Source organism: Camponotus vicinus, unplaced genomic scaffold, assembly GCF_025532165.1.
Source record: "Camponotus vicinus isolate PSW18456_S1 unplaced genomic scaffold, iyCamVici1.0 SCAF_1, whole genome shotgun sequence".
Classification (NCBI taxonomy): Eukaryota; Metazoa; Arthropoda; class Insecta; order Hymenoptera; family Formicidae; genus Camponotus; species Camponotus vicinus.
The window spans coordinates 7,629,653-7,656,430 of NW_028141945.1; the positions used below are offsets into that span (position 1 = coordinate 7,629,653).

The 26,778-nt window shown below is 36.5% G+C and overlaps 2 protein-coding genes and 1 long non-coding RNA gene across 6 annotated transcripts in view; 1 reads left to right on the forward strand and 2 right to left on the reverse strand.

Moving 5' to 3' along the window:
- Uif (sushi, von Willebrand factor type A, EGF and pentraxin domain-containing protein uif) overlaps positions 1 to 4,433 on the reverse strand; it is a 36,380-nt gene extending 31,947 nt beyond the window's left edge. For 2 of the 4 annotated variants that reach the window (XM_083098581.1, XM_083098588.1), the window contains exon 1: positions 4,076 to 4,433. The gene's annotated coding sequence lies outside the window, so the exon portion shown is untranslated. The remainder of the gene's footprint in view (positions 1 to 4,075) is intronic. The other 2 variants (XM_083098563.1, XM_083098573.1) reach the window with 1 other exon arrangement.
- On the forward strand, positions 3,229 to 5,220 carry LOC145971208 (uncharacterized). The gene is made up of 2 exons (XR_014438802.1): positions 3,229 to 4,710; positions 5,031 to 5,220. It is a non-coding gene; the product is annotated as an uncharacterized LOC145971208 (long non-coding RNA).
- An 8,056-nt stretch (positions 5,221 to 13,276) lies between these two features.
- Positions 13,277 to 26,386, reverse strand: Ndl (serine protease nudel). The gene is made up of 25 exons (XM_083107385.1): positions 26,380 to 26,386; positions 25,643 to 25,756; positions 25,322 to 25,480; positions 24,063 to 25,196; positions 22,918 to 23,529; positions 22,538 to 22,735; positions 20,683 to 20,846; positions 20,410 to 20,537; positions 19,723 to 20,205; positions 19,295 to 19,593; positions 18,867 to 19,011; positions 18,650 to 18,795; positions 18,235 to 18,492; positions 17,945 to 18,089; positions 17,648 to 17,817; positions 17,469 to 17,582; positions 17,197 to 17,383; positions 16,685 to 17,020; positions 16,270 to 16,455; positions 15,975 to 16,122; positions 15,672 to 15,837; positions 15,354 to 15,536; positions 14,944 to 15,181; positions 14,679 to 14,792; positions 13,277 to 14,598 (listed from the first exon to the last, which is right to left on the reverse strand). The coding sequence occupies exons 1-25, from the start codon at positions 26,384 to 26,386 to the stop codon at positions 14,298 to 14,300; spliced, it is 6,135 nt and encodes a 2,044-aa protein (XP_082963511.1). The 3' UTR covers positions 13,277 to 14,297.
- Positions 26,387 to 26,778: the final 392 nt, after the last annotated feature.

The window sequence follows — 26,778 nt, forward strand, 5'->3', positions numbered from 1 at the left end:
CATGTTCATGGGCTATTCATCCGCTTTTCGCTTCGCATACGATGGCCAATTAGTGATGTCGGCTACCGTTAAGTTATTCAGGTGATGTCTTATTAGGCCCGCGAGTGACCCAAGTCTCTGCGTATCCTCTATATAAAAAAGGTTAATTAAAGATTTTTATATTAATAAAATTTTATATTAATTTTAATTCTCGCAGAGGAAGAAACTCGCACGTTTCCCAAGAACAGATAACATACAGCTTTAACATCGCTGGCATCGCTTAAATTCGAATACTCGTCCGTGATGCGTGTCCCATTTTTCTTTTCGCGAAGGACACGAACATTATTAAGCGTAACCGTCATCCTCCGTGAGCGTGACTTTTGTCGTGTCGCCCTCATTAAGAGCCGACGCAGGTATACCGTTTGTTTCCTGAATGCGGGATACACGTGACGGCGAAACGCGATGGAAATTCAGGGTCGAGGTTTGAGAGACACGGCGTTTTCTCGCCGAATGACCCAACATTCGTTATCTTGCGCAGTTCTCACGGTTCGCTGACCGATAAAGCTCGTTGTCGACAGACGACGGTGTCACGCAATGAGTGAATGTCGAGGAAGTATAAACGTGACATTCGTTTTCAGAAAGAAACAGATATATCGTTCAATTCACCGTTTAATCGCTTCGTTCGTTTACCTTAGCAATCAGGTTTAAGATGGCGATCGGATAAGTACGTATATTACATTTTTTCGATTCACGTGCAATATATTATCGCTATTAAAGCAGCATTATCGCCTTAAAATCAATCTTGAGCTTGAAACGTTTCGGAGTAATTAATTTCTTGCATGACTAAAATCTATTTACCTATCAGAGAGATGGATGCGAAACGTGTCAGGAGAAAAACGATAGGCAACATTCCACAAAACTTTCAGAATTCCGCACAACGACCCGATGACCCCCATGACGTGATGACGTGATACCGTGCAATTTCGCATCTCTCGCGAGGTTCGTCGACCGATAAAAGCGCGGCTGTCGCGGCGACGATGCGGCCACGTGGAGCATCTCCTTGGTGAAAATGCGAGAGCCGAGCAAAGCATTACAGCCTCCATGGTAGCTGCTGCTCAGGGCGTGGCCGTTGCAGTTGCACCGCGGTCGCGGTAATCAGCATGCAGCTGCATCGCGAGTTTGTTTCCGACAGCTCCGAGAAATACCCGGGCATTGGGGATCGCGAGATCGAGGGGAGCGGCAGAACTTGGCCAGCGTGAAAAATGCAAAGCGCGGCGATAATGGTCGGGAAATTTAATAAACCTGATTGCGTAGGAACGTCTTTCTCTGAGCTAGAAGTAGCTCTCGTCGTTAGACTTCTGTAATGTCATAATGACAAAAAGATGACATTTGATGATTTTCTTACGACGATCGGAGAGATTTTTTGAGAGACGGAGAGACTCTTATTCGATTATCAAAGTCTCTTACGTGACTGGAATTTCTCACGACGATATGCTCTTCTTTTCTTTGCCGTTGGCGGTTAACGGTACTTTAACCAAGTATAGCGTCATAGCTTCAGTGAATTTGTCGTTAAGCCACGAAGTCAAGCGAGTCATGGCGAGAATTCGACTTCAACAATCATTCTTATTCTAAATTGAAACATTAATAAAATGTGTAAAAATTTATAAAAACATATTTTTCTAATAAATATTTTGTTTTAATTCTGTTTCAAAATTCCTCGTATATGTGACTCTTTTTAAAAAAAACTTCATAATCCGTTTAGATGTTAATAAAAAAATGAACGTTTACATATTATTAATGGAATCGGTGCGAAATTAAAATTGTGCGAGCAAAATAAATGTTAGCACATATTTGAAAATAGCACAAGGATTGAACAAATACTGAATAATGACTTTAATATGCAAGGCATAGAATTAGAATACCTGGTACATTACGTGTGAATACTTATCTATCTACACGCTAGTATCCATATACTCGTATACGTGTCTATCTACCTACCTACCCAGCTACCTACCTACCTACCCACCTATCCAAGTTAAGAGCTACAAGGCTGGCTTATGTTCTCCCTACCGCTATAATGCCGGAGATACTAATCTTTAAGAGGAATTTTAGGTCATCGTAATATAACAAATTCTCTTCAATTTTTCTTTTAACACAAATATATATATATACAAATAAGCATCATAATTAATATCGGCAAACTTTCTAAGCAATTATAAGCAATGATAAATTCATGCGTTAATGGAGGATATTGCTATGTATCATTTTTAATAAAACGCATCATTAATCGCAAGATTATTCCTTAGTATATTTCAAAGGAGCAAATTAAATTCCAAAAGCAAATTGCGATTTCGCAGCAGCGGAAGTATTTATGAGGCAATATACATCATGCAATTTTCTAGCTATATTTTATATCTACGTTACACATTATATTTTAACGAATCAAATAAAAAATTATTCTCGAATCCATTCACTCTTTTTTTTCGACGAGCTGCAAAAAAATTGCAAGAAAAAGAGAGTAAAGAAATCCGGCCATTACTATTCGCTTTTTGTCGATCCGACGAAACGGGTCATCAAGGCATTCGTGGATAAAATTCGCAATTGCGATTGCCGCGAAATTATCCTGCGTGGGAATAAAAAATTCTCTTAAATCACTCGCAAATGCACACGCAACTCACAATTTCATTCGTTTCAACATCCTATTAGCGTTTTGCGATCGCGCAGCGAAAATCGTGAAAATTCTTCGCGCAAGAAACTTTCTCTTCCACATTTACGCGCACATTTCTAAGGTGTTTTCTACGACGTAAGTTTATGCTACACGCAGAATCGAGCCAGTAGCGATGCGACCATTCCATGCGGAGAAGAAAATCCGCGAATTGCGGTGCAAGAACTAAATGCGATTGGAACGAAGTATCGGAAAAGGTAATGTAAGAGAAAAATTTCCAGTATACCTTCGTGAAAAGTGGATTTCGTAGTCTTCTCATATTTTGCTGCTATTCATAAACACAACACGGGGAAAAAATTTAGAATTTAAATCCTAAATTACATCTGGATATGAATAAACATTTGCAATTCTCGAAATAGATCTCGTCGTACAACTTAACGTTACATTGACGTGAGAAAATTAATTACGCACGCCTAGAGAAATTAATTGCACAATCCATGTGCAACAATAAGCCTTGCATTTCATTCAAAGATTCATACAAAGAAAATTTTCTAGAGTAGAATCTTCTGTTTTTATCTGAGAAAAATCTCTAGGGAATTGGCACAGTTTCGTGCTACTATTTTGATTCACATGTTTTTTGCATTACAAGATACTACAAAACCAACAAGGATTTATCATAGAAAGCCCATGTCATTAATAATGGAAATAAAAAAAAAACATGCCTCTTCAGTTCCTTATCGAGCTGCAATGATTGATAACCATTCTTGTTTCGATTGTAATCACTCGATTGAATCTTTCAATTGTACAATATTTTTAATGAGATCCAACTTGAATAAGTTTCGTTCCTTCTCGTCAGAGGCTTTTAATTGAACGCGAATCACCGACCGGCTTGTTCTGACGTTTTAAGATCGCAGATGTTTGATCGCGCCCCGCAAATTTCAACACGTAAAAGATTTCTATACGTGTAATCACACATCCGTACCTTGCACAATGCATCCGTCACAGATATATATATATATATATAATACCGCCATGTTTACACGGCAAAAACATGCGTACCTGTTTGTATCTTATATTTCAAAATGTCACAAATAATTTTTCTATACATATTTTTCAAACTAAAATATATAAATAATAGTCTGTTAGCATTGATGAATCCGTTTTAATCTTAGTCTTGTCGTTAAAGATTTTATTAAGTTAAATCTTATTAAATATCTTGATGAATTAAAGTCGATTACGCCTTTGCAAAGATCTCTCCTTCAACCGCGAAATCCAGCATATTTAATCTAATATTCGAGAATGTTTTTTCGCCAGTGCAACAGTGCATCCCGCAGCGATCCTTGCTTCTTCTTTGCGAAGAAAGGCACGCTCACGCATTGAATACAACTCCAATGTCACGGCATATTCATGTATTTCTCACAAAAGACTTACGTTCGTTTCTCCTACGTTCTACGGTGAAATTCTAGTCCCGGGGTACATGTACACCACTGGAGGTCCGTCTACGAAAATCCGCCAACGACTGATTCACTACACAGAACGGAACGGAACTCACACGCGTGGGCGAGCTGCCGATAACGATGTGCGTTCGCGAGGCCGGAAGATGATGCGAAGGAAGGTAGCGCCGTTTCGCATCGAACAAATCCGCGGTAAAAAATAACGAGAGAGAAAGAACAGAGCGGTGCAGAGAACACGGAGCAAAAATCCGACAACTGTCCTCTCAGGGTCACGTAGCTCCTTCCCTCCGGCCCGCCGCTACGAGACTGAAGAGAACCGGGGACTCCTCTCTCTCTCTTCGCCCAGGTGAACGGCGTACGTTACCTGAGAAAGAGTGCCTTCTTCCCTTCCCCGTGACGGCCAAGAGAGAGAAAAGGAGGCAGCCGTGAACGTAGGCGCAGGAAAGGTGGAGGAGACACTCCGATGTCCGATGTCATCGCTGAAGAAGGCTCAGAGTGGTATCGCTTTGTATTGTTATTGCATGACCATACTGCGGGGGTAGGTGTACGGTACATTTAAATACCTGTCACGTGGCGGCCGGATTGCTGCAAAATGACGTCAGGACGCAGGATGTGAGTGCGATAGAGAAAAAGAGAAAGAGAGGAAAGCGCAAATACGTTTAGTGTGCCAAGAGATTTATCTCGGAGAACTTTAATAACGGAAGTCCAAGGAATGTAGACTCCCAAAGTTTGCTTACTATGTGGCAATTTATAATTTTCATAACACTTTTGATCTTGAAGATATTAAAATAATTTCTAAATATGCGAAATATTGTAAAATTCATTTTCATTGCTCGAAAATATTCCAAACAAATTTGCATGGATGCTCATTCCGGGATAATATCTTATTCTAGTGGATTCTCTTCGTGTTGATGTTAATCCCATATTTGCAGGAGGGTAGGGAATCAAAGAGGTAGCCTTTCTATTCAAGAAAACGGCCGTGAACGTAGCACGAAGGCGGAACAGCCGGTGGAACTCGAGTTTGATCACGTCGGACTAAATCAACCCAAGAAGTTCGCATTATCGAGAGTAGATATTATTTATATCTCGAGAACTGTTACAAACAGTTAAAGAATCATTATAAAAAAACCACGAGTTGTTTTTTTACTATGCAAACATTGTTTGCGCGTAAAAATCCTTCATCTCATTAGCTTAATAAATTCTACTGCCGTCTTATCTCGTAAAAAAAAAAAAAAAAAATATGATGCCTTTATTATCGAATTACAAAAATTTCTCTCGTTCTCAAAATATTAGTAAACTTATAAAAATTAACAATATTTATTATAATAGTAAAAATATTTCAGCTGCACAGATTTATCTCATGAAATTATAATAAAATAAATATACATTTCTATGATTTTAAGAAAGGGAGTTATACGTCGAGATAATTCTGTTAAATTCCAAGTTACAGTTAATTGATTCTTACTCTTTTGCATTGACACGAATGTTAAAATAGCCACGGCTCGCACGCCAACGGATTAAGTAGGCGCGCGGTTGCAGCAAGTAGGCGTTTCGCGAAAAGAGACATCGATGCTCGCGCAGGAAAGGTCGTCGAGCCAGATCAACGCAGAGTCACGCCACGTCGAGTACGACGACCGGGGCAATGCGGATTTCTTTTTCTTGCGCACACCTTGAATGAAAGTTGTAATTGAGCGAGACACGCTGGACGCGAGCGTATGCTTTGCCAAGATCGCACATGTTTACTGCGTTTTACATACGTCCGATATCTGAGACGTAAAATTTCGCGCCGCTAATTCCAGGAGAGAGCCGCTCTTTTTATATCGGCGATATAGAAATCATCGGGAGATACGATCCGCGTCATTTATCGTAACATCGTAAACACAGGAAAAAGTCCGACCACAATAACGATATGCAGATATTTACGTTAAACTTTTATACGAAAGATTGGATTTTTTATAGAAAAAATATTATCTGCTTCATTTATTTTATTCCTTTCTTTAGATCATCTGTAGAAAAAAATGTAGAAAATACAAATTGACATTACCGGACGAATTTTTACATCAAATCTTTCTAGATTAATGTAAATCTTTCCAGGTGGATTTTTTCTTTCATTTGTAAAAAAAGAATTGCGCAAATAATTGTTAAAATAATTTCTATTTTTTTGATGCGCGATCTAATTGTCTTCGTTGAGGTTCAGATGTCACTTTTTTTCCACTCGTTCTAATTACAACGGACGTAACACTTTTTACCAAGCGTGACTGCGACGCCGGAGTTATGCAAGAAGAGCGAGCGCATCGCCGTCCGCGACTCGAGATCCGTTGTAATTATTTTCAACTTTTAATTAACGTCCGGCCCAAAGCGCATTAAAGACGATCGGACGGAAAGTCGGACGGTGGACGGGACAATTTTGCGACAAAGAAGCGCATAGTGATAAGTGCGCTCCGTTAGCGTTTTATCGGGTCTGCTGCACTCGGAGGCGTTCAACCCGGCAACTCGCTGGACGCACGCGAGCGAATCTTATTCGCGCGGCTGTTTATAAATAAAACGGAACCATCATCCTTAAGTTGCTTACCAAGCCAGAAAACGCAATCCGGAGGGAGCCGCGTCGATTTGCACAGGCCGCTGGCTTGCTTTCAAGCAATGCTCCGTCATTGTTCGTTCCACGTTTTCGTTTTTTATTTCGCATTTTATTTCGCGCAGAAAAAAAGAGCGCGGAACATCTGTAACATAAATTGCGATGAGTCAAGATAATTTTGTATATAAATATTAAAAGGATAAGTTTTAACATTGAGCTTGCGCAAGATACCAGGACTAATCTTGATATTGTCTTGCCTCGAAATTCGAAATAAAATCAAGACAAGATTTTTTAATTATCTTAATTTATATTTTAATTATCCTTATTTGTATATTTAATTATCTTAATTATAAGATTATATTAAATATTATTTTAAACAATATTAAATAAAAATTGTCGATAAAATCGAGACAAAACAATACAAGATTTTTGTTATAAAGATTTACCCAAAAGACCAAAATTTAAAAGTTTTCAAAAATGCAATGCATATTATGAATATTATTTTATCTTTATCTTGTGCAATCTTATTTGACTCTGCAACATGAAGAATTTAAACATTTTATATGTATTTTATTCGGGACTAATATGTTGATTGCGACTATTGCAGACACGATAAATTGTTGAATTAAAAAAAATATCATATTATCAAAATTATCATAGATCATTTTAATTTCAACATTCAAGAAATATCCGCGGAATTATGTGAATGCGAATGCAATTCCCAAACAAAATAAAACTAGATGTGCGACTTGACCGAGTAAAATCACACTCTTTGGCAATTTATAATTAATATAATTTCCACCGCCGTGATCGTCGCCGCTTTCGTTTGGTTATCAATGCGCGACTTTCGATATAAGACACCGTCAATTATACACTTTCCCGACTTTCTTCCAAGAGCGATATGCGCCTGATCGGATAGTCGCGGACTCGCTCGCGCGAGGAAACGAGGATGCGAGCTTCGCTCGCAATATTCGATTCATTAAAGTTCAATGTCAGTTCAATGTCGATGGCATAATAATTCCGACTACATATTTCGTAACGTTATCCCGGAAGCTTATGACGCGACGTGCATTTAAACCGCATGTATATTATTAAGTATGAAGCATTTAGCCGTATCGCTATACCGAGAGAGAAATACTGTCAAGCGCCCATGACAAAAGACGTTGACCCGGGCAAAGAACCGTTCGATTCGTACACTCGCGTCTGAATAGATAAAATGCATTAACTTTACCTTTTTTTTTCATCAAAATGAGTCTCTTTAGAGATATAAAATAAGTAAAATGTTTTAAATATTCTAAAACTAATATATAATAATATTCCGGTTTGATATAAAATAGATACCCTCTAATAGTCCGGTCAGACTTTGTAACTTAGCTTAAACTATTCGTCTGGAAGTTACGTATACGAAATCCGACTTGATACGCTTGACAGGTATTAACGAAGTTGAATCAAATTGTGAGTTAGTTTATATTCCCTAGGTGTACATAATTACATCTTATAATTGGAGCATGTACTTCAATCGAGTCTGTCCCATGTTTGTCGACTTAATCGCACAATAATTTCGCGGTACATCGAAGATAGGATGATTAGGAAGTTTTGGCAGGACGTCGACCCTGGCGGCGAGAAACCGTTCGACGTGCGTTGAAACTCCGTTGACGCACAGGTGTAGTCGTGTAAACTCGCTTCGATATGAGCGAGGCCCCCTTCCTCGAGGCTCGCCTCGCCTGTGTCCTACAAAACTCACGGCGAATTAACATCGGAGCATTTACGACGACCTCTTTATCCGTTGGTATACGCTCGCGCTGACCGCGCGTGTCTCGCGTTTATACGCGCCGGTTTCACCGAGGAACGTCGAACGGCGAATGAGATGCATAGCTGCATTCCACGCGCGGCCGATCCGCGGCCGATCGAAGCGATCATTACAGGCATTAAGAAGCGTATCACTCTCTTTCTGCGAGTTTCCAGTTGTACAGTGAGAAATCTAAAAGCGATTTCTTCTCAAAATCACATCTCGGGAAAGAAGGACTTTGAAATTTTCCCTAAATTAGTTTCTTTTTTTAAAAAAAATGTATTGAAATTTTTTTTATAGATTTTATTTTTACAAAAAAAGGAGGAAAGAGGGAGAGAAGGAATTTCATGAATTTTCTCACGTTTCACTGAATACGTAAAATTGAAATTTAATATCAAAGGATATGGAAGTCCAACGAAAAATTCAGCGAAGCGCAGGAAAATGAAAATGCGATAAACCGATGCTTGTAATGTATGAATAATATGCATTTTCCTCGCCTTGAACTTAAACGTTACACGAACGATCGCAAAATAGTAACTTCCTCGTTCGAGTCTTATGAAATTGCGTTTTGCGTTTTCCTCGGAGACGTCCATTAATATTATTTAAGGATGCTCGGAAAGCATACAGTTCAAACAATCGATAATTGCCATTTTATCGCTTAGCGGTTATTTTTATCGTGAAACGGTTTCTCACAGCTGTCAAACGAACGTTTTGCACCCACGCTAATCGATACTTTAATAACGCATTATTGTATGCAATGAATATTCATTCAACTGGCGATATATAGCTCGCGCGATACTTTAAGTGGTTCTTTAATCTCTTTTTCGAACTGATTATTCCACAAAATTAAATATGACGTCAATTGTTACCTATTATTCCACAAAATTAAATGCGACATTAATTATCCTGTCTACTTCAAGAAGAGCGTCGCTCGCATAATTACAAGAAACTATAATCGGTGATTAACTGAAGAAGCGAAAAGTCCACTGTTTCTAAATATTTTATACTTTATAATAAAATTGTAAAATGCAATATAAATAAAATATCTTCGCGAAGAATTCGATATTTCCGATGGTAAACTTAAGTTCTGAGAATTCGAGGGAAGCGATCCCCGCATATAAAACCGCACGATAAATTTTCGATCGACTTGGTGTTTACTATAGCCCGAAAAGGCGCGTCATGAATTCCTGCCAGTCGCTCGCGGCGGATGCATCCTGAATTTTCGATCGGAGCGGAGAGGTTTACGGTACAGTAGCGCGCTGGCACGTCCACCCCGGGAGGAGTAGGTGACAATGACGAAAAGAGACGCCAGTAAGTATGCGGAGGACAGCCGACGACGACGAGGCAGGGCCGATGGAGGCCGCGGTCCGCGACCGGCAGGAAATCGCCGAGGGTATAACGGTACCAGAAGCGCGGTTACACCGCATGCGGACGTTTCGCGTCGCCGACGTCGTCGTCGTCATCGTCGTCGTCCTCGTCGCCGATAAATATAGACGACGAATCCTGCCTCTTGGTCGTAACGCTTGTAACTATGTAAGCGTCGTTGCGGCTGTGATCCGAAGAAAGCAGGTGGGACGGATCTTTTCTACGGATGGAGAACCGCGCCGGAAATGGATATTCCGGAAACGGAAGCGCGAGAATGGTTTTAAAATAAAAATTTTGAAATTAGTAGTATATTTTTTAAAACTTTTGTTTGTGTATTGAATATAAAGAATTGTGAAATTAGGACGACCTCGTTGAGCATTTGGGTTTGTATGCTCGGTTAATTATCGCTGAGATTTCTACAATGTCAATATTAACTCACCTGAAAATTGTACGTGCGGCGATTCGCACCGCATTTTAACTGGACAAAGATTCAAGTCAAACTACTCGAAACGTGTAGGGTGGAAATTTTTTTAATTGTATAATTAAATTTAATAATAATTTTTTTAATTGTATAATTAAATTTAAGAATAATTTCTTATTAAAAAATATTTTCGATACCTATCTTGTAATTTATTTGGTTACATATTAATCGATAATACTTGGCTTTATTATAATTGGGTAATTGGATCACGTAACAAGTGTAGAAGAGTCGTTTGTTATTTAAAATAGATCTATCTTATCGAGACCTAACGATTGTTGACACTAACGGTCGTTAATGCACTGATAAAACTTGTGACTGATTGCCACTTTCCAGTATCTCATCCTTAACACGGTCACGGTCACTTTATCGACTGCCTCTGAAGAAATCACATGCACAGTTACGGTGTTATAATATTATACGTTGAAATATTTTCTCTCACATCTCAAGTGCACATTGTTTCAGTCATGTGAAAATGATGATTGTCGAGAAAGAGAAAAAATGCGTATCATTCAATCGTCTTTTATCTCCAGCTTAATTGCTTAATGCAGCTTTGTAGTTTATTTTTGGCCCAAGTGTTGTGTCATACGTTGCTGAGATAAATCAACATCGAAAATGATATTTTAAATAACAATGAGTAATTATGTCCTCTCCTTACATCACACACGTGCGACGTAACCATCAACCGCTTATGAATTTCTCGAGGATCGCAGCTGCAATGAGAACTTCCTTGATCCTGGGATGATTCATATCCCGGCAAAATGCGGATACAATGGCTCGGAATGCAGGCGAGATAGAACGGGCTCATCAAGAATACGAACGAGCCGCGACGTAATGTGGGTAATCCATAATGAGGATTTCATACACATTCCTCAACGTCGCCCGCTTTCTCTGTCCGTCTCTCTCGCGCCTGCACGAGAAGAGATTTCTCTATTCGCTCGTGCGTCTCGCTTCGATCCTTTCTCCACCCGTTCTGCCTGTATTAAGTCCAGTCCAGACCGTCCCGGCAGAGTAATTCGCACCGAAACGATCATTAGTTCAGGTATTCTCAACCTTATTCGTCTCACGATATCTTACATGTCCTCGTTGCACAATAAATACGTTGTTAATTGTACTAAGATTATTAGCAAATTGTAATAATTACTAAAGTTAACTTTTAATTTCTTTTAACGTGCCTCTATATCGTTGAGATAAAGTTGTACAAAGCACCTGAGTCATAGCATGATCATTTTTTTTCTAATTATTATTGTTGCACTTTACAAATCCTATATATCCTGTCTAATGTTATTAAATTTTTTTACAGAAGGAAATATTTCCTTTTTCTCCAACTTCCTTTAGCAATACTTTACAAATGCGAGTGCCCCTGTGGAAAATTTGTCGCAAAAAAATCGGCCGCAATCTAACCTGAATCCAGCTCCGCCTTTTACATTGCATTATAACGTTCATTCACGTTCACGCTTTATATAAATATGCAAACGCACGCACACGTACACGTACATAGCGCGAGGAAATCAAGAACCTTAGACGGTGGAGGCAACCAACAGGATCAACGGTACTCGGAACGAAATTATACGTAGTGTGCTCCGTGTTGATTACATAATCAATGCGTCTTGCATGGATCGTCGAGAAAAAAAAACTGCGGTTGCTCATTGTCAGCCATGCTTGCATCTATTGCATCTATTAGAAGAATAGAAGAAATTATATTCACAGGAATAACGAGAAGAGATGGAAAGAAATCGATGGAGAAAAATGATAAACAAAATCTGAGTACTTTCTAAGTCCTTTCGCAAAAACTTATAGGAAGATACAACGATTTGAAGAGGTCTACTCTTCTCTTCTCGTCTTTCTTATATTATAATTGGCCTAGCAAATTTGTCGTAATTGCTCGACGGATATATTAATTATCGACATTCCGAGCTCCCAAGTTAGTATGGAGCAATCGATAAGGCACAGCATCCGGCGTGTAAAAGTACGTGCCTGGCATGCTCGGTTGCGTGACTTAATAAGCGATGTGAATGACTTAAAGGTATTTAACCGCGTTAAGCGATGCTCGCGCTAGAAACTCAGTTTACTTGCCGGTTGCAGCGAAAACTTAATTCGCGATATTCTCTAAGATATGACAAATTAATCTTTAGAAGATTATTTAAAAATATAATTGTACTATTATTATATACATGTACAATATATATTTTTTATTTCGGAATTAAATTTGTATTCTTAATTTATATAGATAACCAATATAATATGGATAAAATACATATAATCTATAGAAGTATAATTATGACATTATGCATAAAATACTTGTATATTTTTCATAATTAAATTTATGTTCTAATTTAAATACTCGGAGTATAATACGAGTATATTATGAAAGATACTTTGCTTATCAATTGATTCTCGTACATGTCAAAGAAATTAATCAGAGCGTGAATGCAGATATCAGAAAGTACGTAGAAAGTGTATCGAAAGTACACACATATCGATACAATCAAATCATCAAATCTGACAGGCGTGCAATTTAAACGATATCGAAATTCTGCGTTGTTTAACTTTAATCTCTCGATGGAACATAAAATAAAACAATTTACGTTTGTTTATAGAACAGGAAGTAATCGCGATAATGGATTATAAAAAGCGTGTGTGCGAAAGAAAAATGTGCAGATTAATGCAACGCCAGCTGCGATAAACGGACGCGGTGGATGAACGCACCAGGAGATAAAAGAGCCGTGCTTTACTCCCTCGTTTTCGCTCCAAAGAATCAGGAAAGGAGTTTCTGCGTGACTGTTGTCAGGGAATTCACCGATGCCGAGCAATGTACTCGCAAACGGGCGGTGGCTTTTAAGATAAAATATTGTAAACGAAAATAATACCATGTAAAAATACGAGAAATAAAAAATAGCGTATTGACAGAAAACATCATATACTTTTATTTGGTAATCTTTTATATGTGTGCGATCCTTTATTCCCTAAATGTTATATACATTTTATATATATCAGATTGAATATATTATATTATCTCACACATACATATATTGTATATTTTCTGTATACATAATATAATTTAATTATATGTATGAGTTCATTTATTATAAATTAACATTATTTAAGAGAATTAAATGGAAGGCGTTAATTAAGTTTAAATTCACTCGAAGCGGATATCAACTCACAAAGCAAGCATACAAAATTACTGGAAGATTTACGAACGATGGAATCGACGAAAGAGGGACGAGAGATGAAGAAGGGGCAGATGGAATGTAGCGAATGGGGTCGCTGTCGTTGAAGGCAAACGACTCCCCCAGCTCCTCTTGACAAGCTTCCTTCGAATGTTACGGAACGATAGGAAACGGTATCCATTCACATTCCCGAAGTGACTAATTCGCATTATCCTCTCACGTGACGCACGTACACGCGCTCGATAGCGATCGTATGGAGGTATTAGAAAATTCGATCGCATCGTTCGAAAATAGTAATTTCACGATACAGATATCTGAGATTTTTCTGTGGGATAAAAAGTTACAAAAATGTACATTTCATATTTTATATACAACATTTCTTATTCATCGATACAAACATGTATACCTTTATTGCATTTTAAGATTATTATATTTCCTATTTTAGGGAAGTAGAAAACATACAGTTGCACAAGCGATAATTTATAATTATATATATATTAGTAGAAATCAATATTAAAATATTTAATTCACAAATTATGGAAAATATCACATAGTTTAATGTTAGATAAATATAAACGTAATAAACTTATTTATTTAATTTTTAAAAAATCATTTCTAACATGACTCATTCACTTTGTTTGTAGTCTCATTACAACTAAATAAATTAACGAATATATGAAACGAGTGTGAAATAGATCATGTTTTATGTTTCCTAAATTAATTTTTAGAGTGAAAAAAATATATTATCTCCCTTCAAGCATCGTATAATAGGCTGTAGAATAAAAATAGCCTAATGAATATCTTACTCTTTTATGCCTTTCATGAATTACATGTGACGAAGAGACGGTGGCAGGGTTCTTCCGGTTGGACCAAAGTTATAAGTGGTTTATCATTGCGCATCGTTATCCATGTCTTCGGATTTAATCGTACCATATAAAAATCGTCACGAGATGGAACAACAGGCTCGCTCAAAGTTTGATTTTCAAAATCGATCTTTCCATCTGTGTAACCGAGCTTTTGGCATACGATCGTTGCTTCTTCCTGCGATGTTACTGGTGACGAAAAACACTGAGAATGCCATACGCCATAAGATTGTTGCATCACTTCTCCCGTACCAGGTCTACAAAATAATTTAGAACAATCATTATTATGCAATTATTCTTATTTTGTATTACGAGTTTATAAGATTTTTCATCTGACTTGTTATCTGTCGATTCTTCGATCTTTGTGCATTCCTCTTCGTCTTCGCCATTCGGACAATCTTTGTCACCGTCGCATACGAAATCTTGCGAGATGCAGACATTGTCGCTTGTTCTGTGTATAAAATATATTTACAATTTTTATAATGTTATTGATTATAATAATTTCTCTAAAATTTCATGTTTCTTTTATTCTGCAATATTACTTAATGTTTTAAAGTTTGTTTACGAATGATATCAAAATTATATTGTGTAACATGTCTTACGTGTTGCATTTGAAGCTGGTTTGTGTGCATTGACACATTTCCGGCGACTCGTCGGTTTTATCGCGACAATGTCGCACACCGTCGCACAGCCGTTTCGGTATTGTTAGCCTTAAATATTCCGCGCAGGTGCATGTTATGGGTTCGTCCGTTCCGTCTGAACAGTCCACTTTAGCGTCACAAAATGCGCTCTTCGGGATGCATTCACCATTCTTGCATTGCAACTCCGACTTTGCGCATTCTATATATAATAAAAAACAAGAGATGGATTTATATAAAGGAAAAAACTAATTTACAATTAATCAAAAAGTACTGAGTAGTCGTAGATCTAACAAATCAATCAATATACATATAATCGTATCTTGGATTTTAAATTGATTCAATTTTGTTATAATTCTGATAAAATTACTTACTTTTAGGTTTATTACTACTGTTCCTAGTTTGTTGCACTTCGCGCACGCACATTTCGTCTTTCTCGTCCGAACCATCTCGACAGTCTACTATATCATCGCATACTTGATTCCAAGGGATGCACTGTCCGATATTGCATCGGACGCCATCGCACGTTGGTTCAGGTGTTGGCTTCAAATCTGTTTCTATGACACAGCGATGGAAAAATTAAATTATACAAAACATCTTCTTTAAAGCGACAATAGATAATATTAATCAGATGCCTGGATTGATGGCATAAAGATTTTACGTATAAAATATCTACAGTATGACCAACAGACCTAAAGAATATATGAAGAAAGCGTGGATGTAATCGATGCTCGTCAAGTTTTGCATGCTTTGGAAACTGCACAAATCGTCGTTTTCGTGAAATACTGCCGCGGGATACCATCCTTTCTCGTTTCGACAGAACACAGTTCCGCTCCAACCCGACGAAGTTTCATTGATCTAAAAGTGTAGAAAAGATGATATGAAAATTTAATTATAATCTATATATTTTAGAAAATTAATAGAAATGAGATTTTAAATGGAATAGATATGCAACTATAATATAAATAATCATATTCAATTATAAGGTCACTTACCCGACACTTGAAATCTGAAGCTTCAACAAAGCAGCGATAACAATTTTCGCAATTTTCAAGGACCGGTTGCAGAAAGATCGATTGTGTCACATGTTCCTTGTTTGTACCGACAGCAACGCATAAATCGTTCTTTGCTGGTGGGTAGATTCTGTAAAAATTCGACAAATATAATCAATATAAAGATTATATTCATCTTATTTATATTCGTCTTATTTATAATCAATATAAATAAATATTATATTTATTACAATAAGAGATATATATACATACATATATGTGTGATTAAGATACGCACTTCTTTTCTATAAATAGTGGTTGAACGTAACGAGTAAGATTCACTGCAGTTTTCAAATGGAGCAAGGAGACTTCCGTTTTCACGGTCCTAATTTCATCAACGACCGAAATCTGTTGGTGAGGTCCGTCGACGTAAAGGTACGAGCGGCTTTGTCCAAGCAGCGCTGTCGTATAATTCACCGATAATCTATAATTTATTTTTCGTTACGTCTTTTCATTCATCATCGAAAAAGTCGAATTTTTAAATTGAAAAATTCGCGAGACTGTTGGAAGTGTTCACTAAATTTTGCATAATCTACATTTGACAGATGTATCAAAGTAAAGTATCAAAAAAGTATATTTAAAAGTATATTTAAAAGTATATTTAAAAGTATATTTAAAGAAGAATCTTGAACAAAGGCAGGAAGTTCACTCACTTTATATCTTTCGTACAACTCGAGCTGGATAGAAGCCAGTCTGTTTCCACAAGCAAGGCCGAGCAGCGATAACGGCCGTCAACGAAGATAGCGGCCAGCCATGGCCACAGGTAGGTTCGATTTCCGGTTCTCGGATCGACGATCAGGTGCGAATCAACGCTGCTGCTCAAAACCTGTCTGCAGCGAATCCGTAGCGTCGTACAGGTCTCGTTTTCTTCGCTCGCCGCGACGTGCCCCGGCGAAGGTTCGTAACTTGTAATGGTACCCCACTTTCGCCAGAATCTCGTTTCCAGTACCGTCTTATTCGCGACGACTTTATCCATTGACTGCGCATTTCTGCACATGTGATACAGATTTTTTAATTACAATTTTAATTATTTTATAATTAATTAAAATAATTTTTGATCCAAATATTGCCCTAGTGTAATATTTGGGAAATTGCTCGTGCATAAAAAGAAAAATGCTAAACTTATTGAATTATTACAAATCTAAGAAAATTTAGAGAAACGTACGCAAATCCAAGATATTCGCATAAATTCTGTTCGATTGTCGACGTTACGGTATTATTAGCCAATATCTCTGCTTCGAGACACTGTACGTGCCACGCTCCATCATAATATCTACTGAGTAAACCCTCCATATTTAAAACTGTCTGATCATCGCTGTCCACATTTACATATTCTCCGTCAGTCAGTGCAACTGAAAAGAAAATGACAATCGATGTCAGTTATTGTTTTCACACACACATATTATTTAAAATTTCATATTATATGCTCTCTCTTACGGCAATCAAGTTCGTCCTCGTTCAAAGGACAATCAAGGTAGCCGTCGCATCTATTCGTTATCGGGATGCACCCTTGGCTCCTGAAGCAGTAAAACTCGTCAACTCCGCATATACCTGGAAAAAAGATTAATTATTCGTCGAATAGATGAAAACCGACAGGATCGCGTTTGATCGCATACCGCAATCTTTTTCATCCGTTTCATCGTAACAATCCAAATGTCCGTCGCAAATCGCCATTGGTTGCTGATTCGACAGGTAATCTCGACAAGTGCAGTCCTCTTCATCGGTAGCGTCCTCGCAATCCAAGTGCTTATCGCATCTCTTATTGATCGTTATAGTTTGAATCAATCTAAAAAAAGGCATTGATTTTCTCATATAAAATTTCAATTTAGATTATTGATAATTATAATGTAACAATTATATAATATATAATATTAATTGTAATGTTACAATTATATATATGATATTTCTCTCACTTCTTGCATGTGAATGTTGATCTAACGCTTGTTGTTTTAGGTGTTACTGCAGCATTTGACATATTAGAGCCTTCATTAATATCAGTCTGTATTTCATAGAAGAAACGGTGAGAAGTAAAGATGGGAATTGCTTCCGTGCTCATTTCTGTACAAAATTTTCACAAAGCATATAATAAATATAGATACTTGTAGATTTTCGTGTGTATCATTTTTTAATTATTTTATTAAAAATCACACACAGAAACTTATGATCTATAATAAAATTATCAAAAGATAAATTTATAACTTACGATTTTTCATATTTTTATCGTCGAATATTTTATTTGCTTGTGATTTCACTATTTCATCGGAGTTTGATTGTTTGTACTTGACATTATTCATATTCGATACTTCAAACAGGTAACATTCGATTTCATCTTCTCCGTTCAAACAATCTATAATTCGATTACAACGTCGTTCTATCGGCAAACACTTTCCATCGTCGCAGCTAAATGTTGGACAATTGGCCAAAGGTCTTTTAAAATTATAAAAGGGCTCCATAAAATTATCTGCAAAATAATATATTTAAAATGAAAATATTAGAAAAAAGCGCAATATTTCTTACGCGCAAAATCTATGTTCAATTCCTCAAATATTTGTAATAACATCATAGAAATCATAGAAAATATTTCCGTTTAATTATTTAAAAAATTTTTAAATACTTACTTAACATACCAGACATTTGTTGAATCCAGTCCAAGAAATAACTTATTTTCATGTAAACACCCGGCTCGTTTGGACGCGCGCATCCGTCACCATGACTAACTAGGCCCGCCACGTACCATATCGGTTGTGAATCAAAATCTTGTTTTCTGTGGGAAAAATATTTTTATAACGATAATAAAAGAAGAGATTTCCGATGCGATTTGCTCTCCATTTTTACCTGCACATCAAAGGACCACCACTATCACCTTGACAAGTATCCTGGCCACCCTCAGGATATCCTGCACAGATCGTGGCCTTATTCCGATCGGGCAAATGCTTGCAGCTTGGCAAGATCGGTACTTCCACTTCTCGCAAATAATCCGCTAAAATAATTATTGTTTGTTATTTATTAGATTATTTTCAATGCTTCTATAATTTTCGATAGTTCATAAAATAAAGAAACTACTTCAAATTGAGAGATAGATTTCAATATATTTTATTTTGTCTTGCAAAATTTTCCATGTTACTTTTTGACCTACATGAGTAGAAAGAGATCTTGTTTATAAAAATAAAAAATCAATTAAATGCAATTGATAAGAATATTATATTTATTATTGAAAAGATATATAAACTTATTTTATTCGGATTATAAATAAAATTTCTTACAATTTGGTCCATCTTCTCTTAAGGCTCCCCATCCAATAGCAATGCACATAGATAATGGTGATGGTTCCTCTTCCCATTCAGGGCCCATGATACTTGGTGATGGCAAGCAAACCTGGCGAACCCATCGGTTGAAAATGAATGGTTTGTCCAGCATGACAAGCGATACGTCGTTCTGCATATTTTTTCTTTCGTAGTCCGGATGAAGAACTATGAATTTCGCCCTCCTCGACTGAGCCGTCGGTGAAAATGAAGATCGTCTGAGCGTGCCAGCTTGTATCTCGTAATAATGTTTCTCGTATCTGAAATTTATCGAGAAATCTTCGATGAGAAGAAATATCTATACTTGAGAAAGCTAATCGTTTGTACGTCCAGCGCTTATGTATTATAAAGTTACCAGCTAAAAATACTTGTTTAGAAACACTTCTTACCCATCCATGCAGTGACCCGCGGTGAGTACGTGTATTTCACTGATAATAACGCCACCGCAATGGAAATGACCGTCTTTATAAATGGCAACCAGGAATGGCCAGGCTTTGGGCTGACTCGCTCGACCGCCGACTACTCGTGATTGCGCTCCGACGAGGGTGTCGTTTTGATCTTGCTCTTTCTTCTCGGACGCCGAATTCGCATCCAATAGCCTCAGTGTTTCTTGATAAAGCTTATTGAACTTATACGAGACGTGTTGTTCCTTTGCCTGCCTCTTGTATGCATAATCGTTTCTCATTGTATCGACAATATAGGAAGAATCCTGATGGGGGATGGTTTTTATGCCACACGGTAACGGCGGACACTTTACGAATATTGCCATACCCGAACACGATGCCAATTCTATCTGACCGTCTATTTCTTTTACGTAAGGATCTTGAAAGGCGTTTTCAGGCACACGTACCATTTGTATATCCGGCATTGCTCTGTAAAAATATATCAATATAATAAAAATTCGTCAACTAAAATCAAAATTATTATTGTCAGCATAAATTTTTTCATCTCAATTTCAAATATATTATCATATGTAAATTTCTAATAATATTGTAATATGTACATATAACGTCTAATCTAATAATATAACGTCATATGTATATATATTGTGCATTGTATAATAATTGATGACATACGTTAACGGTTGACCAATTTCCGATAAACAGGCATCAATTGCCCACGAAGATGTGGCTGAACAAACGGGATACCATTGTCCTTGTACGTTTCTATGCAAATATCCTTGGGTATAACCAACGGTAGATATCTAAAAATGAAATATCATCACATAATTTACAAGTAATAATAAAAGCAAATAATGCGCTCAAGTATAAACGATGAACAATAAATCGGAGAGATTAATCTTATATATTTAAATAATTTATAAAAATGAACACATTTTTTGCCCGTACATCTTTTGGACTTATGTAGGATTCCGAAAGTATAGTGCAGTCCAATTCGTCCTTTCCGTTAGAACATTGTTCAATACCGTCGCAACGTTGCGAAAGTGGTACACAACTGTGTCTCAGTGGATTGTTCGGGTCGTAATTACAACTAAAAGAGTCTGCCGGGCAATCTGAAAATTAAGCGATTTAATATACAGGGTTTGTCAAAAGTGTGGAAACCCCTAAATATCTCACAAACGGTGCATTTTAGAAAAAAATGTTTCAGGCAAAAGTTGTATGGTTTCAAGGGGGACATAAAGTGGTACCATTGGTTTGACCTTGAAGAGTCATTTGAAGGTCACGTGAAGGTCACTTCAATTCTTTTAAATGGAACACCCTATATATTTTTGCACAATCTTGTAGCTTATCTCGAGAGCTTTCCAAAACACTATAATTAAGTACCTTTTCGTTAAGTACTTTTTGAGTTATGAGGCTTGAAATAATTTCTTAATTTTACATAAACCGTAAAATATCTTGTAAAATATTCATTTTTCGATTATCTTACCTTAATACTTTTATGTACAAAATAATGAGAGGAATCAATTGGTGTAAAGAAAACACATAGTTGTTTTTAAGAAAAAATATGGAATTGTTAATTGCAAATTACATATTTCTTTTTAAAAACAACTGTGTGTTTTCTTTACACCAATTGATTCCTCTCATTATTTTGTACATAAAAGTATTAAGGTAAGATAATCGAAAAATGAATATTTTACAAGATATTTTACGGTTTATGTAAAATTAAGAAATTATTTCAAGCCTCATAACTCAAAAAGTACTTAACGAAAAGGTACTTAATTATAGTGTTTTGGAAAGCTCTCGAGATAAGCTACAAGATTGTGCAAAAATATATAGGGTGTTCCATTTAAAAGAATTGAAGTGACCTTCACGTGACCTTCAAATGACTCTTCAAGGTCAAACCAATGGTACCACTTTATGTCCCCCTTGAAACCATACAACTTTTGCCTGAAACATTTTTTTCTAAAATGCACCGTTTGTGAGATATTTAGGGGTTTCCACACTTTTGACAAACCCTGTATATGATATGATAGACATATCCCGAATTTTGTCGTGCGAATTACCGATTATTTAAATTTTAAATTTATAACTTATATCTTTGCCTATAACAATAAAGTTTTAAACATCGACTAAAAAATCTTTTTAAGCAAAGATATATAATAAATTTAAAATTTAAGTGATCTATAATTTTGCGTGACAAAATTCGAGGTAGAATCTTTATAATTTTACATGTCATGTAATACAGAAAGATTTTAAGAAATACATGCATATACAAAATACATTAAGAATATGCGGCACATAAAATTATAACAAGATTCTCTTTCATGGCGCAAATTTGTAATTTATATGTATAAAGTTAATAATAATATGGTAAATATTGTGTCTTTCGCATGAAGCGTTTATGCATGGAGAGAAGTTTCGTGGGTAAAGTAGCTTATATAAATGTAGCTAGTATTTAGCGTCATCTGGTGAATATCTAGCAATATAGAGAAAGGAATATTATATATATAATTTTTTTTATTATTATTTTATAATTAATTATTAAACGAATTTTATTTTGTTAAAAATTAAATAATTAATTTTAATTCTAATGAAAAACCAATAACACAGAAAAAATGTAATACTCAGTTGATTCCTTAGATTTCTGCTGTATCATATATATTGCTTCAAATTAGATCTATTAAAGCTTACGCAACGTTGTATAATGTTTTAATTGGATAAATAAATATTTTAAATAAATTATTTATAAAGTAAAATTATGAATATACAAAAAAATTCTATATATGAAATATTCGTAATTTACCGAAACAACCGAGCTCGTCCTCTCCATGTGGGCAATCAAAATAACCGTCGCAAATTTGATCTCGTGATACCCGATCCTTGCAGGAGCAGCTCATCTCATCGCTGACATCAAAGCAATTAACACGACCGTCGCACCTATTAATCTCCGGAATGCAGAATAGATTATCGCACTGATAATAATTATTAGGACACTTGTACACTGAAACAATTATCATATTGTTAAAAGCAATATTCTAATTTACTTTTATTTTCTTAAAAAATTTCTACTTAATTTAAACATAATTTAAAATTTAAAGTAGCAAACAAGTGTTGTTAACGATGCCAAAAAGGAAAGAAGCGACAGGTTAAACACTTTGAAAGAATCCATAATACTTCGTTTACCTGAATCGTCCTGCGATATGACAGTCCCGTCCTTTTGAAAAAGTTTTCGTGGCCCTTCCGGCGGAGAATCCTTCACATTGTCAACAGAGAAACGACCAGATGGCAACGTGTCAGAGATCGATGAGAGGTGAAGAATCGGCAATGACATGTAGCCGCAAAAGTACGGCGTCTTTTCCATCGGCTGTTGATTGATCGGTGATACGTTTGATGTTGATCCCGTAAGACCGGTATCTTGTCTCGCCACCTGAGTTTGCGGCAGATTGCTAGCATAACCGAATCCCGGCATAAACTGCATCGTATTCGCCTGCAGTTGCATGTAATTCGACGGCGGGGAACCTCGATAAGACGACTTTGGGAATGGAAATTTACGATTTTGCATGGAAGGATCGGACGAATCTGGATAAAAGAACGCTGGAGACGGCATATTAGAAGACTGGTTAACTGAATAATCGTAAATGCAAACAGGATGTAACATCGTGGGTAACATCTGCAATTGCTGGAAGGATTTCGTGCTCTCAGAAGTTGCTTGGATGGGTTGCTCGCTGCTGTTCTCCGTTTCAGAACGATCGTCCGATGTGAATTTACTGAAAACGCTGTAATCTTCCGTTGATCCTGAAATTATTGTTTACTTTAAAAGTTGCAGCTGTTATATTTTGGAAAAAATCATTTACGTTTTGCTAATTAATGAAGAGCAAAAGCAACTCCAGAGTTCAGTTATGACGGTCTGGAAACAAATTAGTATTTTTATTTTAAAATTATCCAAGTAAAATAGTTAAACAAACTTCGAACGTTTCATTTAAAGTCGCGTCAAACTTCTTACATTATAAATGAATTCCCGAGAACTTTTCATTCGACTTATATAAAACTTGACGAGATTATGCAGTCCATAAAAATTTCTATTACACGCTTCTACACATATAAATTATTTTTAATAAATTATAGAGAAAATCGCGTGAGTGACGGAACGCAAAAGGAATTGACTGGAAAAGCAAGGAGATATAATATTTAATTTAGAAAAGCGCGTTAGAGAGGTAGAGCGCAAATATTAATGTTGGCAAGTTAGTTAACAAGTTTGATGTCGTCGCATTTGCCTGCATCCCTTTAATTATTTCACTGTTGCTCTTCTATGTAATGTTGCGACCTACCGTTTATCGTTGTAGCCGATTGATTTTCCGGGTGATCCTCCAGCGAAGGTTGCACTGAAGGATACGTCGCGTTGTCATCATCGTTGTCGATTTCTGTCACGTCGTATCCTGCTGGCATACTCGTCACGTTTTCAGCAATCTCAACCTGTTTTATGATATTAGTAGTATATCGCGTATTTGCTTCAGTTGATCCTACTGAATAATCTGTGGTTCTTTTGGATATTGTATCGTCTTTCGTCACGGTATATTGCGTCGTGTTATTCAACTCCGTTGTATTAAACTGTAGCGTTACGATTTCACTCGTAGTACTTCCGCTTTCAATTTGTTGATCGGCGTTTGATGCGGAAGAACTGTTCTCATTGATTTGGCTCGTCATTGTACGCGAGTCGATTGTGATTAAATCACCATCCGACTCTTTGTTTATGCTCATCGTCGAGCTGTTATTAATACCAGCCGTATTTGTATCTACCTGTTGACTATTAATATAATTTGTGCCATTAACTAATGAACTAGTGATGGTTTCCGATAAATTGACGTTTCTCAATGATTGATTCACAGAATCCTGCGGTATGTTATTTATAAGAGAAGTCGTCGCTTGGATTTTCGCCGCTTCCGTTCGATTTACTTCCGCCCGTTTAGCCTCTTCCTTATCCAGCAATTTGATGGCTGTACTGTCGGAATCGCTCGAGCGATTTTGCTCGACTTTCCCAAGGGGGAAATATTGATCATGCGATCGCGGCGTAGGATCCTCGTTGAATTCATTCGCGATAGACGATTGCAGATTCTTGCACCGCAGACACTTTAAAATGTCCAATACGGGTACGGGATTTTCGTCGCTTAGCGCATTATTCTTGAGCGTCTTGAGGTAGCTTTCCATCGTCTGCAACAGCCTCTCGCAACGTTCGGCGCTCATTTCGCAGTCTCTCCTCGCGCGTGATATTTCTCGTTTGAAACGCATGTCTCCTCCATTCATCGTCGGAAACGCATCGCCTTCTACAGCTCGCGTTATCTGGTTCGTGAGCTTCGTTTGATTTCTGAAAGATGAGTCTTTATCGATCATTCTTTCCGTCGATCTAGCAAGAAGATAACTTTGCTTAATGATCCGTTCCATGCGTGATTCCGGCTGAACGCGATCTGAAATACGAATCATGGTAAAAGAGATGACTCTTCGAAAACATCGGAAATCGACGACCATGTCGAACGAATTTCTCAGCGAAAATAAAATACACGATCTGTTTACATGTATGACATTTGCTAACCTGGAGTATTATTCACGAATATTAAAAGAAACACGAGTCTCAACAAGGTCATGATCAGTAAAAGAGAGCCTACTGTGCTAAAAATAATACATTTTTTTCCGCAAAATTTTGAACGATTGCGTTCGTCCGATTTTGCCTTAGATTTGTCTCTTGTTTTGCCTGAAAAGTCACAATAATAATTAATATTATTACAAGTTTAATGTAACAATATATTCCTATCACACATTTTTCTTTTATATTATCTATTATATTTAAAATATTTAGCAAAGATTAGATTTCTTTTTCTTCAAGTATCATATATTATAAAGCAACAAAATTTACCTGTGTTTTTCGAGTCCATCAACACAGCACAACATGGTGAATGGATAGGAATATCAACCATCTTCGGCGAGAGTTGACTAACATGCATTTTATCCGATTTATTCATAAAGCGCACTAATTGTTAAAAAAATAATTAAGATTAAGATTAATCGTATTTTTTTGGTATTAATTAATTTGCATTAAATATTCGAATATACACGATGCAAAAAAAACTATTTTTTAATATTACTTACTTATGTAAAATTTTCTAAACTTGATTTTTAAACTAAGTTTCCTCAAATAAAGTTTTTTATGGCTTTGCCGATCCTCGCACTAGATCATGTCGACGACGACTAACTCAGGATTTGACAGAGTGATTCCTCGTCAACGGTATGTCAGCGAAAAATTGCTGACAGCTTATTTCGTCTCTTGTTGCATCCGTGTGAATGAACCTCCTTACACGCATTTCGACAAGTGTCGTCGTTGTCGCAAAGCTTGGAAAAATACTGTGAATGAAATTTTAGACTTTTACAAAAAGAGAAGTTAAATATAAATTCCAAAGACAAGCTTAATGCACAAAAATTAATTGGTCTCTCATTGTATAGATTCGAGAACTTAAACTCCTTCGTCTCGCAGTCTTTTATTACGTTTAAAAGAAAATTGCAAATAACGCTTGTGATTAATGTCTTTCATTTTCAAATTGAATTAAGTGAAATTTTTTTTCCCGCAAGCTCTCGACCTCAATGAGAAACTATTACTCTTCATTATGGAAAAAGTTTCACATTTCGCAAAGTTACTTCTGTTAGAAAAAAAACAGGTAGAAAATCGTATGATAAATTTATGCACTTGCATAATAATATGAGAAATTTATGATCTTTCCTTTGCGTAAAAATTAATTCGAGTATAGCACTCGCGAGAAACACTCAATCCTAGTAGAAACTAATTACTTTTATTATCCAATCCAAACAAAGTAGGAATTGTTTACATAAAAACGCGAAATTAATATATATTTTTACACAAGTATAATATATAAATATTTTAGAAATAGATATCACAATGAGAAGAATTGATTATAATAAAAATTGATCATAATAAAAATTTAAATTTCCTTTCACGTAACAAGAATTTTCAATAACGTTTACATATAAAAGAAAAGG

Excerpts from the sequence above, each read along its gene's own strand:
- Ndl (XM_083107385.1), bottom strand. Across the intron at positions 17,384-17,468 it reads CGAGGACGAACTTGATTGCC|TTGCACTGACTGACGGAGAA; the intron begins GTAAGAGAGAGC and ends TTTTCTTTTCAG. Across the intron at positions 16,456-16,684 it reads AGTTGTACGAAAGATATAAA|ATTATCGGTGAATTATACGA; the intron begins GTGAGTGAACTT and ends AATAAATTATAG.